Source organism: Phyllostomus hastatus, unplaced genomic scaffold (genome assembly GCF_019186645.2).
Source record: "Phyllostomus hastatus isolate PE091 unplaced genomic scaffold, TTU_PhHast_1.1 phas_contig_137, whole genome shotgun sequence".
In the NCBI taxonomy this organism is placed as follows: Eukaryota; Metazoa; Chordata; class Mammalia; order Chiroptera; family Phyllostomidae; genus Phyllostomus; species Phyllostomus hastatus.
The window spans coordinates 16,675,455-16,689,607 of record NW_025333583.1 but is presented as its reverse complement, the minus strand read 5'-3'; the positions used below and the strand labels follow the sequence as shown (position 1 = coordinate 16,689,607).

The 14,153-nt window shown below is 35.9% G+C and overlaps 2 protein-coding genes across 9 annotated transcripts in view; one reads left to right on the top strand and one right to left on the bottom strand.

Moving 5' to 3' along the window:
* Positions 1-14,153, top strand: part of CREB1 (cAMP responsive element binding protein 1) — a 57,850-nt gene that overhangs the window by 19,091 nt on the left and 24,606 nt on the right. For 4 of the 7 annotated variants that reach the window (XM_045852780.1, XM_045852774.1, XM_045852763.1 and 1 more), the window contains 2 exons: positions 6,644-6,790; positions 7,538-7,579. The exons of 1 other annotated variant lie outside the window; for it this stretch is intronic. In XM_045852780.1, coding sequence (XP_045708736.1) covers positions 6,644-6,790; positions 7,538-7,579 — 189 coding nt within the window. Of the gene's footprint in view, positions 1-6,643; positions 6,791-7,537; positions 7,580-9,476; positions 9,586-14,153 lie in introns of those variants that run through there. 2 more of the 7 variants (XM_045852794.1, XM_045852781.1) reach the window with 2 other exon arrangements.
* The window catches only part of METTL21A (methyltransferase 21A, HSPA lysine), a 54,321-nt gene continuing 40,800 nt past the window's right edge, over positions 633-14,153 (bottom strand). The window contains exon 4 of one of the 2 annotated variants that reach the window (XM_045852826.1): positions 633-2,649. In XM_045852826.1, coding sequence (XP_045708782.1) covers positions 2,585-2,649 — 65 coding nt within the window. In that variant the 3' untranslated portion in view covers positions 633-2,584. The remainder of the gene's footprint in view (positions 2,650-14,153) is intronic. The other variant, XM_045852810.1, reaches the window with a different exon arrangement.

Genomic DNA, 14,153 nt, shown 5'->3' with positions numbered 1-14,153 from the left:
TAGAATATCAAAATTCCTATTTTACTTAGTATTAACCTAATTTTAGAAATGACAATATTCAGTAATATAAAAAAAATGTATTGTTAAATACAGATACACTTTGTAGCTACATGATTCAGAAATAATGACATTTTAATTGATGGGTAGATTGATTGTATCTCTTAAACAAGGGAAGAAAACTTGATAATTTTTTTTCATATCACACAGATTTATTTTGGAACATGGAAATGCAGGTAGTCTGAAAGGCTAGGTTTACATGTGCCTGAACTAAAACAACAGGATAAGTAAATAAATTGACACACAAGTAAGTTTTAAGGATGATAGTTTTTGTTTTCTGTAAATTTTAAATGAAATTCATGATTCTTTCATTTTATCTTTGAAACATTCTATATCTAAAATTATATTCTCATGCTTATTTTTTATGTATATTTTTCCTCAAGTATCTTATTCTAAGATTTTATTTATTTATCTATTAATTAATTTATTTATTTTAGAAGGGAAGGGAGGGAGAGAGAAAGAGAAACGTTAATGTGTGGTTGCCTCTTGTGCACCCCCTCCTGGGGACCTGGCCTGCAACCCAGGCATGTATCCTGACTGGGAATCGAACCAGTGACCCTTTGCTTCAGTCTGGAGCTCAATACACTGAGCCACACCAGCCAGGGTCTCAAGTATTATATTTTATTAACAACTATTTGAAGATATATGAGAAAGGTGGTTAATATAAAAACCAAATAGCAAACAGACCTGTCAGGTAAGAGTATGATATTGCCTCTTTCAGGTGAAGGCTCCCAGGAGGAAGTAATCCTAGCTGATGCTCCAGAATGTCAAGCATCAGCTTTCCAAAGAGTTTTAAAGCTCTCCCAGGGGCCAGGGGAGTCACTGAGCAAGCATAGAGTCTTGTCAAATAGAGGGCCAACCACAGATAGTTACCACTGAACTAAAGTGTGGGTCAACACTGGACCTCCAGCAGTAATTAGTCCAGTAGAAGGAGTGGGCAGCTCTGTTTTCTCATAAGATCACCAAGGCTCACCTCCAGCCCTTAGAAAGAGAAGGCACTTGGGGATGAAGTAAATGTACTCAAATGAGGCAGGTGCAGGAACAAAGTGGGAGAGCCAGGACTTCATCAGTACTTGGTCAAGGAAAGCATACACAAATAGGAATCTGGGCTCTTCCAAGCATTCAGACCTCTGGTAAATTATAACACCGGCAGTGATCTTGATGGTGACAGCCTTCAATGAATCTTTCTGTCGTCACACTGTTCTCTCTGGTCCAGTTGTCCTCTAAGTCTGCTATATAATATTCTGGAAATTCCTTCCTCCCTACTGACTTTCTCTTGAGAGTTTTGTGTTCTTTAGATAGTAAAACATGTTCTCCAGTGGTTTCTTGAGCAAGTTTAGGTAAAGAATTCTTCATAAAGAAATCATTCTTTCAAATTTTGAATGCATTGATCTAATCAACTTCCATTGTTGCTGTTTGAAAGACTAAATGCATTTTCTTTGGTATCTTATAAAAATCTTGTCTCTGACCATACTGCTTCATTATCTCATTGTCATGTTATTAAGACCTTGATTTGGATCATTTTTATCCATTGTCCAGTGTACTCAGTGGGCCCTTTTGTAGTGGAAATTCATGTTTTCACTTCTGCACAATTTATTTGTTTAGTGATTTTTTTCTCTTTTTTTTCTCTAGGATCCTTGTGATACAGGTGTTATGCCTATAAGACTGTTTATGTGATTTCCTCATCTCCTGTTTTTTAATCTCTTTGTCTTTTTGTTCTGTTTTCTGGGAGATTTCCTCAAATTCACATTGCAACCTATCTGTTGAAACTTATTTATCCTGTCACGTTTCTAAGAGTTCCTTTTGCTCTCTGAATAGTCCTCTTGTGTTTATATTTCATCCTGTTTATATTTCACAAAGGCAGTGTTTTCTATCAGACTATTAATGAGGGTATTGTTTTTTTATGTTTTCTTCTTCCCACAAGATTTTTCTCTATTGCTTTTTTCTCCTTTCCATTTGTTCTGGTCTCCATCTTTCTTATTAGAAACTTTCCTCAATAATTAGTGGTTGTCTGCTGAAGTTTAAAAGTAGGGCACCAAAAAGCTCTGTGGATATGTTTGGGGTCTAACATGAGTTGTGAGCTTCACCTAGGTTCAGTGTGGCAGATTCTTCTAAGTTTTTCTTCTGGCCCTTGGTGTTGGTCCTGTTCCCCAGAGAAAGCCTTACTACTACCCTGCTCATATGTAAAGGCCTGGGAGCCAAGTGAGAGGAAGACTGAGCTTTAGTGCCCTACCTTGAGCAATGCCTGGTGTCAGTACAAGTCAAGGGAGACCCTCTATCCAGAAAGTAAATCTCCATTTCTCTGTCAGCACGGCACATGTTAGTTGTCCTGCCCACAGGGAATTGAGGAGGGGATCCAAATGCTTCTGAAACAGCTTCCTTATTTTCAGCTTTCCCTTTCACCCTGCCTTCCAGGTTGTCTTAGATCCTGAGCCACTTAAGGATTTTGTGGTGTAAATCGGTCTGTCCCTATCTCCTCCTCTTGAATGGGGTCTTTCTGAGGTCTTCCAAGTTTAATACCATTCATTCATCTGCTTTCCAGCCTCCAAAATTCTGACTCTTTCCCATTCTTCTGTGTTCGCATGGTTATACCTGTAAAAAGCAAAATCAGTTTCATGAAGTTTAATTGGAGATTCAGGAAAGAAACAAAATTATATACACATGTTCAGGATGTCATTCTTATCAAGCAGTCCTTTAGCACTTAAGACTTAGGCAGGATGGCATGATATTTGAGTTTCATGAAAGTTTATTTCTATTTGTATATTTTTTTTGTTTTTATCCCTAATTACAGAGTTTTTTCACTTGTTCATCCACATTCTTAACACATATATCACACATTTGGACATAATTTCCTCATAATTTTGATGCCTGCTATTTTTTTATTGTCAGTCTTTTTTTTAAGATTTTACTCATTTGTTCTTAGAGAGAAGGGGGAAGGGAGGGAGAAAGAGAGGGAGAAAAGAAAAACATTGATAGGTTACAGCACGCACCCCAGCTGGAGACCAGGCCTGCAACCCAAGAATGTGCCTTGACCGGGAATTGCACTGGCAACCTTTTGCTTGCCTGGATGACGCTCAACCAACCAAGCCACACTGGTCAGGGCTATTGTCAGTTTTTAATACTAGAAAAAGATAATAAAATGGTCAAATTCAAGATCATTGTGATTTAATAAACAGGAAAAAAATTCAGCCTAATAAAGAAAGAAAATCTAAAACAATAATGAGATGTCTTAATTTCCTTTTGGAATTTACACAAATTTTTTTGAGTGAAAAAAATGTTGGTTTTGATTGTGAGAATGTAAATTTTTATGGACTTGGCTAAATAATTGGAAAGAAGGATGATAGTTGTAACTTGAAATAGGCAAATTTGAAAACCTAAATATGCATAAAGAATTTACACAGTCATTAAAACAAAGAAGACTTAATGGAATGGAAAGATGTTTATAATGGATTTGAAAGATAAAATAGATTCTATGATAATGTGTTATAAAATTTGAATGTATATATATACCTTTAAAAACACCTAGATTTACAGCAAAAATATTAAGAGTGATTGTGTCTGAGTGGTAGGAATATAAGTGATTTTCATCTATTTTTGTGTATCTGTATTTTATAAACTTAGGAGAAGAGTCATTATGTAGACTGATCAGGATAAAAGGGATTATTCATTGAGTTAGCATGTTATATTCACCTTAGAGAATACTCAGGAAGGACATAATTGCTTTAAATATTAGAAAAGCTTTTACATGAAATTGAGATGAAATACTCCGAATAACTTAAGGTGGTGGTTCAGTGTAGAGAACAGTATCTTTGGGCCCATCAGAGTGTATAAACTGGTCCCTGTGTAACTCTAACAGAGGTGTGGTCCACAGATCACATTTCGAGAACCAGTGAAACTAAACAAGATTTATAGTGGCCAGAGAGAAAGTGATTAAATAGTGATTAACTGTCCAAAAATGGAAAGCTTATGATCATAACCTCTACCCTAATAGGGATCTTTCCCCTAAGCTTCACAGTCAAAGTATTTAACTGCCTGCTAAATATCTGCAAATTCAGATGTCAAATCAATTCTGATGTCTTCTACCACCACCCCAGTCACCCAAAAGTTTCTCCTTACTTCTTGTGTTCTCTGCTTCAGTTGATAATACAGCCTACCAATTCTTACCCAAACATGAAGTACTAGGATCATCATTGATTCCTTTCTCTTGCTTCAATCAACCATTCATAAAGCCCTTACTGGTCTGCCTCCTGAACTTTCATTAAATCACTTCTCTCATTCTCATCTCTACCACATCTAGTACCCTCTTTCCGCCCTTCATCATCCCACCTTAACTACTATATAGGTTTTCTCAGTTATTCTCTTTACCTGCACTTTTTTCTTTCTGTGACATAAATAGTTTTCACCCTGCCACAGAAAAAGATCTATTTAAAGTATAAACCTCACCCTGATTTTCAGGAGTTCAAAACCCTTCAGTGCGTTTCCCAGTCTCCTCAGGATGAAGTACGAGTTCTTTAACAGGACATACATAAGATTTTTCCTGACTAGCGCATCTAGCCCCTACCTGCCTTTGTTACGTCATCTATCCCCACTGCCTACATCATGGAGTAAAACCCTTACGTGTGCTTGTCATCCCTCTCGGCCATGGGCAGGCCATGCTGTTTTCTCTTTGCTTTTGCCAGTGCTAGCCTCTCTGCCTGGAATTCTGTGCTTATAACAACATGTCTGACTTGTTTTCTTTGTTTCAAATTCATATTCTTTCCTGGTAGCCTCCTCTCTTTGGTGGGGTGGTTTTAGCTCTCAGTGTGTTCAATTTTATCTTTGCAGACCTCATTACTTAACTGAATTATGTTTTTGTTCTTTTCCCCATTTCTTCACACATACCCCAATAATTTCCATAAGGGCGCAGGGATCTATGTCTTTATCAGTTTTGTAGTTTCAAGTCTGACATTGCTCCTGGCATATAAGTCCCCAGTACCTTTACTAAATGGGCAAATACAAATCCCTGCCCATAAGCATATACGAGCATAGAAACAGTTAAGTACCATCTGACAGACATGTAGGCCCTTTGTACCTGGATATTTACTCATTAAAATTGCCTTCTTTGTGCATCAGGGAGAATTGGTTTCTCTTATATTTTCTAAACTCTGCTGCTTTATTAGAGGAAAATAAATCTTTAAAATATCAACTATTACCAGTTTAGCAATTTATTTGGGGAGGGTAGAAATTTTTAGATTATAATTCCTGTTAATACTTTCTCACTAGTGAAAGGCATACTTGTAATCGGTTTAAGATAAAACTATGTTATAAAATGTGTATTTATTCTAGACATACTAGCTAAGTTTGCCCAAGATTGACAGCAGTTATATTTTAGAACATGGGCTATTTAATACATGATATTAAGAAGCCTTTGTTTCTTAAAGTCTAGCATATCAACTAAACTTGAATAAATTACTTTATCTCTGAGCACTTAATATTTCTATTTCTAAAATGGAAATAATCCTGATTACCTGGTTTTGATATTGTTGAAGAGCAAAATGAGAAATTGGGTATGAATGTAGATGGGAAAATGTAAAGCATCATACAAATAAAGTAGTATTTAGTGTTCAAAGGAAGTCTTTTACATATTGGTTTGGCCAAAAAGTCCGTTAAATTTTTTCCATAAAATAAGACACATTTTTTCCATTTTCACCAATAACTTCATTGATGCGGATATTTTGAGTATGCCGGCTATCTCCTTCTATTGGCTTCTAGTGGGTAGAGGCGAAGGATGCTGCTAAACACCTTCCAGTGCATAAGAAAGCCCCACAGCAAAGAATTATTTGGCCAAAATGTCAGTAGGACCAAGAAACTGCAACATTTTTAACATGTTTGATCAGTCACAGCACCTTCTCTATACACTGCACAAATCTTTTTGCATTTCAGTTGCATTTTTACCTTTCTTGAAATAATAAAATATAATACACTGCAAATGTTGCCTATTTCTTCCATTTTCAGTATTAAAATGGCTGCACAAAAATTTACCAATTCGGTAAGTTTTTTTTAAATGCACACTGATATGGCAGCTGTCACAATACAATCTAACAACTGTTTCTTTTTTTAAAATAATTTTAATTGTTGTTCAAGTATAGTTTTCTGCCTTTTACTCCCATCTCAGCCCACCCCCCCAGCCCTCCCCACTTCCCTCCCGTTTCCACCACCCCTGCTTTTGTCCATGTGTCCTTTATACTTGTTCCTGTACAACTGTTTCAAGTGAGGTTAAAGACAACTAAGCACCACTAGAGCCATTGTACAGAAAAAATGTAATGGACTTTTTGGCTAACCCAATATATTGATATTACATTAAAATAGTATTTTGTTTTTCTCATTTGGAAGAAGTTGAAAGGTGGGGGTGGGGGAGGGATTTGTAGTCTTTTTTTTTTTTTCTTTCAGAATGTTAAATTTAATGATTAGTTTCTTTTACACCAATGAAATAATTACCGAGCAAAAAGGTCATCTCTTTGCTGCTAAAATCTTGCTTGATATTGAACATGAGTACTCCCAAGAAGGTATCTGTGGTGGTAATTTTTTTCCATGTTCAACACAATAGGTATCTATGCCAGCAGCTCATGCAACATCATCTGCTCCCACCGTAACATTAGTACAGCTGCCTAATGGGCAGACAGTCCAAGTCCATGGAGTTATTCAGGCGGCCCAGCCATCAGTTATTCAGTCTCCACAAGTCCAGACAGTTCAGGTATGTGTATAAAAAGTTCTTCATCTACTTTTGTAACTGTGGTTTATAGTCATATCTCTCTCCTTTCATTAGTTATGAAAATAGGGACATAATCTAGTTCAGAGTTTATTTTATTTTACGGTAAAGGAATATGCTGCATCTATATAGTCACCTCATGTATTGGAACACATATAGTCAAGAACAGACACGTTAAGAAAAAGACTTTTTCCTAAGCTATAGAAGAAGAAAATTGGGGAAAATCATTAAGTACATGGGATAAAATGAAAACATTTTTGGGTGAGACTGTAAGGCTGATCTACCTCAATAAGGAAAATTGAAATAATACCTCTAATTATTTTCTAAACATGCAGCTGGAAAAAAATAAACCTATGTCAGAAAGTAACCAATATCCTTACCTAAGATATTACTTCAATTTAGATTACATAAAGCATTTGTAATACCAGCTATGTTTAGGGTTCTAAGTTAACAGTGTATAACTGTGAAATTATGATATATTCGGAAAATGCACCTTAAGGATCAGGGAGTATACTACACATTATCTCATTCTGTGGAGAGATTATTCCTTTGGTTGGATCCAAAGGAATTAAAGGCTTGTAGACCTCTGAAGGTGACTACTGTAATTAATTGTAGGAAAAACCTAGAGTAGTATACATCTTTGCAGTCAGCTTATTAAAGAAAAAAAACTTTTAACGTTCATTCAAGTAGGCCATAACCCCAGCCTCCCATTTCATATTTTTTGCTTCACAGTCTTCCTGTAAGGACTTAAAAAGACTTTTCTCCGGAACTCAGGTGAGTCCTAGGTCCTAGATTTGGAGAGAACTATATGTAGAAAGGAAGGTGAGAAATTATTCTTTGTCTTTGTCCTTCTCTATAAACATGGGATTCAGGTTTGAAGGAAAATCCTAAAGATCTTCTAGGTGTAGCCCAGACTTGTTGCTTGCCCAGCCCTTAGTTGTTGCTTGATTTCCCTACATGTCTCTTCATCTGCCCTCCAGATGGTAGCCCAGCACTGCTTGGACACCAGAATAAGGAAGTTCATACTATCTCCTGAGGCAACTGATTTATAATTAGGGGTAATTGCTAAAATATTGTTCCATGTGATAAACCAGGATAGGCCCTTATAAAATTTTCCTGGTGGTCCTAGGTCTTTCCTCTGAAACTAGTTAAGCAAGTTTAACCCCCTTTTTGTTGGACTGCTTTCTGTTCCTCATCTCCCACTCCCTTTCCATTTAAAAAAAAAAAAAGTTCAGACTAAACAATTGCCTGTTTTTCTTCAGCCATTGATTATATGATATAGCTTTGATTTCTCATTGCCATCCTTATTGTCTTTTTGTGGGTGAACTGTTGTGTCTTCCCTGGGTATGGTAGCCAGACTGATTAATATTTGTAGAGGGGAGAAGTACCTCCTTTTTCCTGGAAGCGTTCCACTAATGTTGAAAGGACATGTTGGGGTTTGTCAGCCATATTATACTGAGCTGCTGTGACCTCCCTCTGCTTCGTTCTGTCCTTGTGCTTTTGGCTTACTTGAACACCTAGTGGGGGGAAAAAGACATGTGTTTTGGGGGGGGGGGAAATATTTTCGTGTGAGATACTAATTTGTATGAATTTCCATACTTAAAGGTACCAGGAATGGAATTTGTTATCAAATAGGAGTCAGTGCTGTCCATGTAAAGACCTAAGAATTTGACATTTCTGTGGAATCACAGTGGCTGTATTATAGCCTTTTATCCTTTGCCTCAGTGTTTACTTCATTGAATGCTACCTTACATTCTCCATCCTAGGCCATTACTAATTCCCTGCTCATATCTTCCTCTTTAAATAGTGGAAAAAAACTTAGGAGACTAGATTTCAAACCTCACATTAATCTTTACTTTTTCTTTTTCACTTATAGTAGGAGGTCTTTCTATAAAGAACACAAAAAAGTTATACCCACAAATTCGTTAAGATTACAGTTTTTAGTTAGAATATGTGATGTTTTTGTGTTCTTAATTTTAACCTTTGTGGCAATAATAATAATAATTTGGACCTGAGGGTTATGTGGCCATTAACTATAGAAATGTGTTCATCTTTTCAAAAACACATTTTCCTGTTAAGGTGAGCTATGTCTATAATTGAAAGCCTGAATTCTACAAATAGAGACATACAGTGTTTTTTCTTTAAAGGGCCTAAACCATAAAGAATCCGTTAAATTTTAATGGCCATATCAGTGATTGATAATAATCATAACAGTGATCAGTGTTAACGTAACTAGGAAGTAATGTACAGCAAAGAGGTGATCAGACAAGGAGAAGAATGGTTTCTGAAACTTCTAGATGGAAGAATATTATTATTCTACAATAGCATTTCCAAAATGTACAAGGTACATTTCACAGGTGCGAAAATAAGATACTAGGATTTCTGTTTATATTTTTTAATCAGAATATTAGAAACTAAGCTGCATTCATATTTATGGCTTACATTGGTGCCCTAACCTAATCCTTATGTATGAGTCCAATCTCACAGATTATGGGAGTGGCATAAATGCGTAGAAGTTAACAGTGGCATCCTCGCTTTTCATTTGTTGGTTTTGGGTGCATTTTTAATACAGTGCAGTTTAAATGTGTCAGAGGATATATGGATTATGTTACCTTAAATTACTACACTCATTCCTTCAACAAATTTTTATTGATCACATGCTATGTGCCAGTCACTGTTCTAGGTGCTTTGAAAGACAGCAGTGAACAAATAATACTTCCCTATTCTCATGAAGATCACATTTGAGCGAAGAGAAACAATGAAAAAATAAAATGTGTCAGGTGAGGATAAGTGCTGGGAAGATGATTAAAAGCAGGGGAAAGTGATGGAGAGTGATTTGGAGAGAAGGATGTTCTGGTTTATGTTGGGTGGTCAGGGAACATGGTAAGCAGAAGGCAGTAAGTCAGGCTAACCCATACAAATCATAGAAGCAAGTCCCCAGGCTCAGAAGTGAGCACATGGGTCACATATCAAGGAATAGTGAGATGTGACTCAACTAGAGTGAGCAAGGGGAAGAGTGGTTGTAGATGGAATTTTTGATAGAATCTTTGCTTTGTAATGTGATGGGAACAATAATAAAAATCCCCCGTGAAACACAGAGGTACAGTGGTTATCATGTATTTAAGACTTATCAAATGAAAGGATGAATTACTTGCTTGTTTTTCACGTAAGTGTTCAAGAAGTTTTGATATTTTTAATGATGGCAAGTAAGGACTTGCAAGTGATATATTACCTAATAAGTTTTTGGAAAGAAAATTCCTTTCAACTATTTTTTGGGAGGAAAAGTGACATTTTAATGAGTGAGAGAGTAAATGTTTTATATATTATATATTTTTTAATTGACTATTTTAGAGAGAAAGAGAAAGAGAGGTATCGATTTGTTGTTCCACTTATTTATGTATTCCTTAATTGATTCCTGTATGTGCCTTGACTGGGGATGGAACTCACAGTCTTGGTGTATCGGAACAACACTCGAACCACCTGAGCTACCTGACCAGGGCTGAGAGTAACTACTTTTTGAAAGAAACTTGTGCTGTGTGTGAAAAGAGCATTTTGAAAATAAAAGTTTGGTCCTGACTGAGCAGCTCAGTAGGTTGGATGGGTTGTGAGTTCAGTCCCAAGTCAAGGCCTATACGAGAGGCAAGCAGATTGATGTATCTTTCACATCAATGTCTCTCTCTGCCTCTTTCTTCTTCCCTTCTCTTTCTAAAAATAAATAAATAAAATCTTAAAGAAAGAAAAGTTAGGAAATGTTTCCATACCTTTTTTTGAGTTGATTTGAGAGAGACAGGAAGGGAGAGAGAGAAAGAAACATGGATGTGAGAAAAAAACATTGATTGGTTGCTTTTCATACGTGCCCCTACAGAGGGGATCAAATCCACAACCTTAGGTATATGCCCTGACCAGGAATTGAACCTGCTTCTTTTTGGTGACTGGGGTGATACTCCAATCAGCTAAGCCACCTGGCTGGGGGATCCTTACCTTTTTTTTTTCCAAACTGCAAACAAGGTAAACTTGGCACCTAAAAACTCAAATCTATATACTTTATAAACCCCGGAAATAGAATTTTCTAAACTATTAGAAGTCTTCTACAGTTTCAGTAGTGTTGAACTTATTTGCTGAAATATGAAACCATAATTTTTTTTATTAGCGTACACTGAGAGCCAGGGAAATGAAACTATACTAGGTAAAGCTCATCAAATGTTTTTATAACTAGTAGATAAAAAGAAAAGTGATTGTTTTATTAAGTAAGTCTAGCCAAAAATGTACTTATCTACATCTCACAAGTTCTCTTTTTTCAGTAATAGCAGGTTTTAAATCACATTTCAAAATCCCAAGCTTAGAATCATTATTCTGAGTCACTATTATAAACTATTAAGTGATTTTTTAAAAAGATTTTATTTATGTATTTTTAGACAGAGGGGGAGGGAGGGAGAAAGAAGAAGAGAAACATCAATGTGTGGTTGCCTCTCATGTGCCCCTCACTAGGGAACCTGGCCCGCCACCCAGGCATGTGCCCTGATTGGGAATCGAACCAGTGAACCTTGATTTGCAGTCTGGTGCTCAGTCCACTGAGCCACACCAGCCAGGGCCTGTTAAGTTATTTTTAATGAAGCGTATTAAAGCACATCATTCACTATCATAAAAAAATTAATGATTTAGCTTTAAGAAATGTACAGGTATATTTTATTTATATTTGATCTATCTCTTTAAAAATGATTTTGTTTATAATATATAATAACACTTAAATTTACAAATAAATATACATGCTTATGTAAGTTATTCATAAGAGATCTGAAGATCAAAAGAGTTTGGAAATCATTGCTGTATACTTTTATTAAACTTCTTGATCCATTGAGTAGAAATCTGTACTAAAACCATGAGCGTGGACTCTCCCCAGGAAAAGTACCTAAGTTTCAAGGGGAATGTGTATAGTCTGAGAAAACATCTATTATTACCATTACTTTTATTTTTGCTGATTATTTTGAAATTTCAAAAAAAAAACATCACAATAGGAAGTTTCCCCCCATGTAAACAGGAGGTATGGGGTTTTAACACAGTAAAAGAAAGTTGAGAGATACATATCTAAAACTTTACATTTATAAGTGCTAGTTTGGCTTTCTGAAAATGTCTTACCTTGTAAGTGGCCAAAGTTAAAGACTTATCTACGGAGCTCAGGAAGGGCATAAAAGTGAGGTGACTGAGGTGAGGCCTAAGGAAGTGGCTAAACTATAATAATTTGTGATATTTATAAAAAGGATTTTTGACATGGTTTTTAATAGTCTCAGAAATATGGATCCACTATGTACTTTTGGTTTGTTTTTTTCTGTTTGGTTGGTTTTTTATTTTGGGTAAATAATCCATAGGAATTGGCTTCATAATTCTAAGTAATTACTACATGGTAAGTTAGTTCCTGTTGTCTGAATTGACAAAATCTTTTAGATCAGAGAAAGTGGGGATGGTTCCTACTAAGAGCAATAGATCTACTGAGTTTGGGAAAAAATCAGACTATCTGTTAAAAAAGGAACATTCATTTATTTCATTTTGAAACTGTCATATGGGTGGTTTGTGTAGCATGTTTTGAAGTTATTTTCATGACTTTCAACTATGTATCCTTGCAAGAAGGTTATAAGGATGAACGTTAAACAAGGCAGAAAGAACAATAGAGGAGCTAAGGTCTTGAGAAGTATCAATGAAGGTAAACACTTCCCACACACAGTACTGTTCAGTCTTGTTATTCCTTGAGATTCTGGTCTTCTGTTAAGGCTTTTTCAAGTTCCTTATCTGCTCTACCTCTGTGAGAAAGTCTGTGCAGACTACACTGAGTGGGCTAGATACAGCAGCTGTAGATCAGTGAGAAATTGTTCTGTGTGCTTCTTCCGTAGTAACTGTAGCATTATTACTGTGCAGAGGCTCACAGACTAACTTCAGCCTTGCCCATCTTTTTATCTGTCATTTCTGGACTCCTTAAAATGTTTCTGTTAATTTTTATGTCTTTAATACTATAATGTGTTTGGATGAAGCAGATTACTTTATTGTAAGTACAGTTTGTGAAGTGTTACGAGATTTACCCAATTTTGTTTTAAGATGAGTGCATATCACAAAGCTCTGTTACAATGACTACTTCCTTACTAGAACCCTTAGGCTCAGACCATGTACATAGTGCCTTTGGGATTTCTCAAGTTCCTCTGAATGTTTTTCCTTAATCCTGTTGCCATAAATTTTTACCTGGAGCTAACCCACATAGACTTGGTTAAATCTAACTCTCACTCTGACAGCCTTGTGTGCACCTAGTTCAGGAACAAGCAAGAGGCTCCTGTTGAATAGACTAGGGAAATTTGGCAGTGTAAATCTGACAGATAGACTTGCCTAGGTGAATGCACTTCTAGTCTAAAAATGGTCTAAAAGCACCTGTGGGTTTCTGCTTCTGATAAAACTGGTTTGAGATTGGAACCAGTAGGATTTTGGTGCCCGTAAGGATGTCTAAAACTGAAATGCCAGGTATTGACAGTGACTCCACTGCTTCCTAGCTTTGTGGCTCCAGTGAGTTACTTCTTTGTACCGTAGTTCTTCTATGTATAAAATGGATATAATAATCATACTTATCCATCGCCTAATGTTACTGTATTAGTAAGTATTAAGTAATATTATATATATATATATGTATGTATGTATATATGTATATATATGTGTGCTTTAGCAGAGTACCTGGCACATAGTAAAACATGTTAGTTGCTATTATTATTACTCCATGTAAAATCTTTATTCAACTTAATCTTTATTACCTTTCAGTCCAAAGATACTCTCCAGAAAGGCACAGTTCTTTTTAACTTGAGTGTTTGCTTAATAAGAATAATAGAATGCAAACTTTGAAACATGTCTATATGTAGCAGAGAGCTTCTTCTTAACTTGCTAGAAACAACCATCTGGAAGATGGTAGGGTATCACCAATCTTATTTGTACATTTGTAAATATATTCACAAGTGTTTACACTGTAGTTAAAGGAAAATATTTGTATAGTCACCATATAGACTTATGACCTAATATTTCATTATTTATTCTTTCCTCATGTCAGAACCCTTATTTTACTTGGTAGTCTTGTTCTAACAGCTGTAAGGAAACAACTGACAGATAATCTTGGCGCATTCATGATTGACTACGTGAAGTCCTGGAATAGATTGAGCTCAATTTGGATATCACAAAAGTGTGGTTTTCACAAACTTTTTAGATCTTCTGACTTTTTATAGATAAGTAAATGGGAGAGGAAAGTGATTGATGTGATTGTTTTTTTATAAAAACGTGTTTTTTAAAATCTGAAGCATGTATAAAGTTTATCTATGTCTTTTTG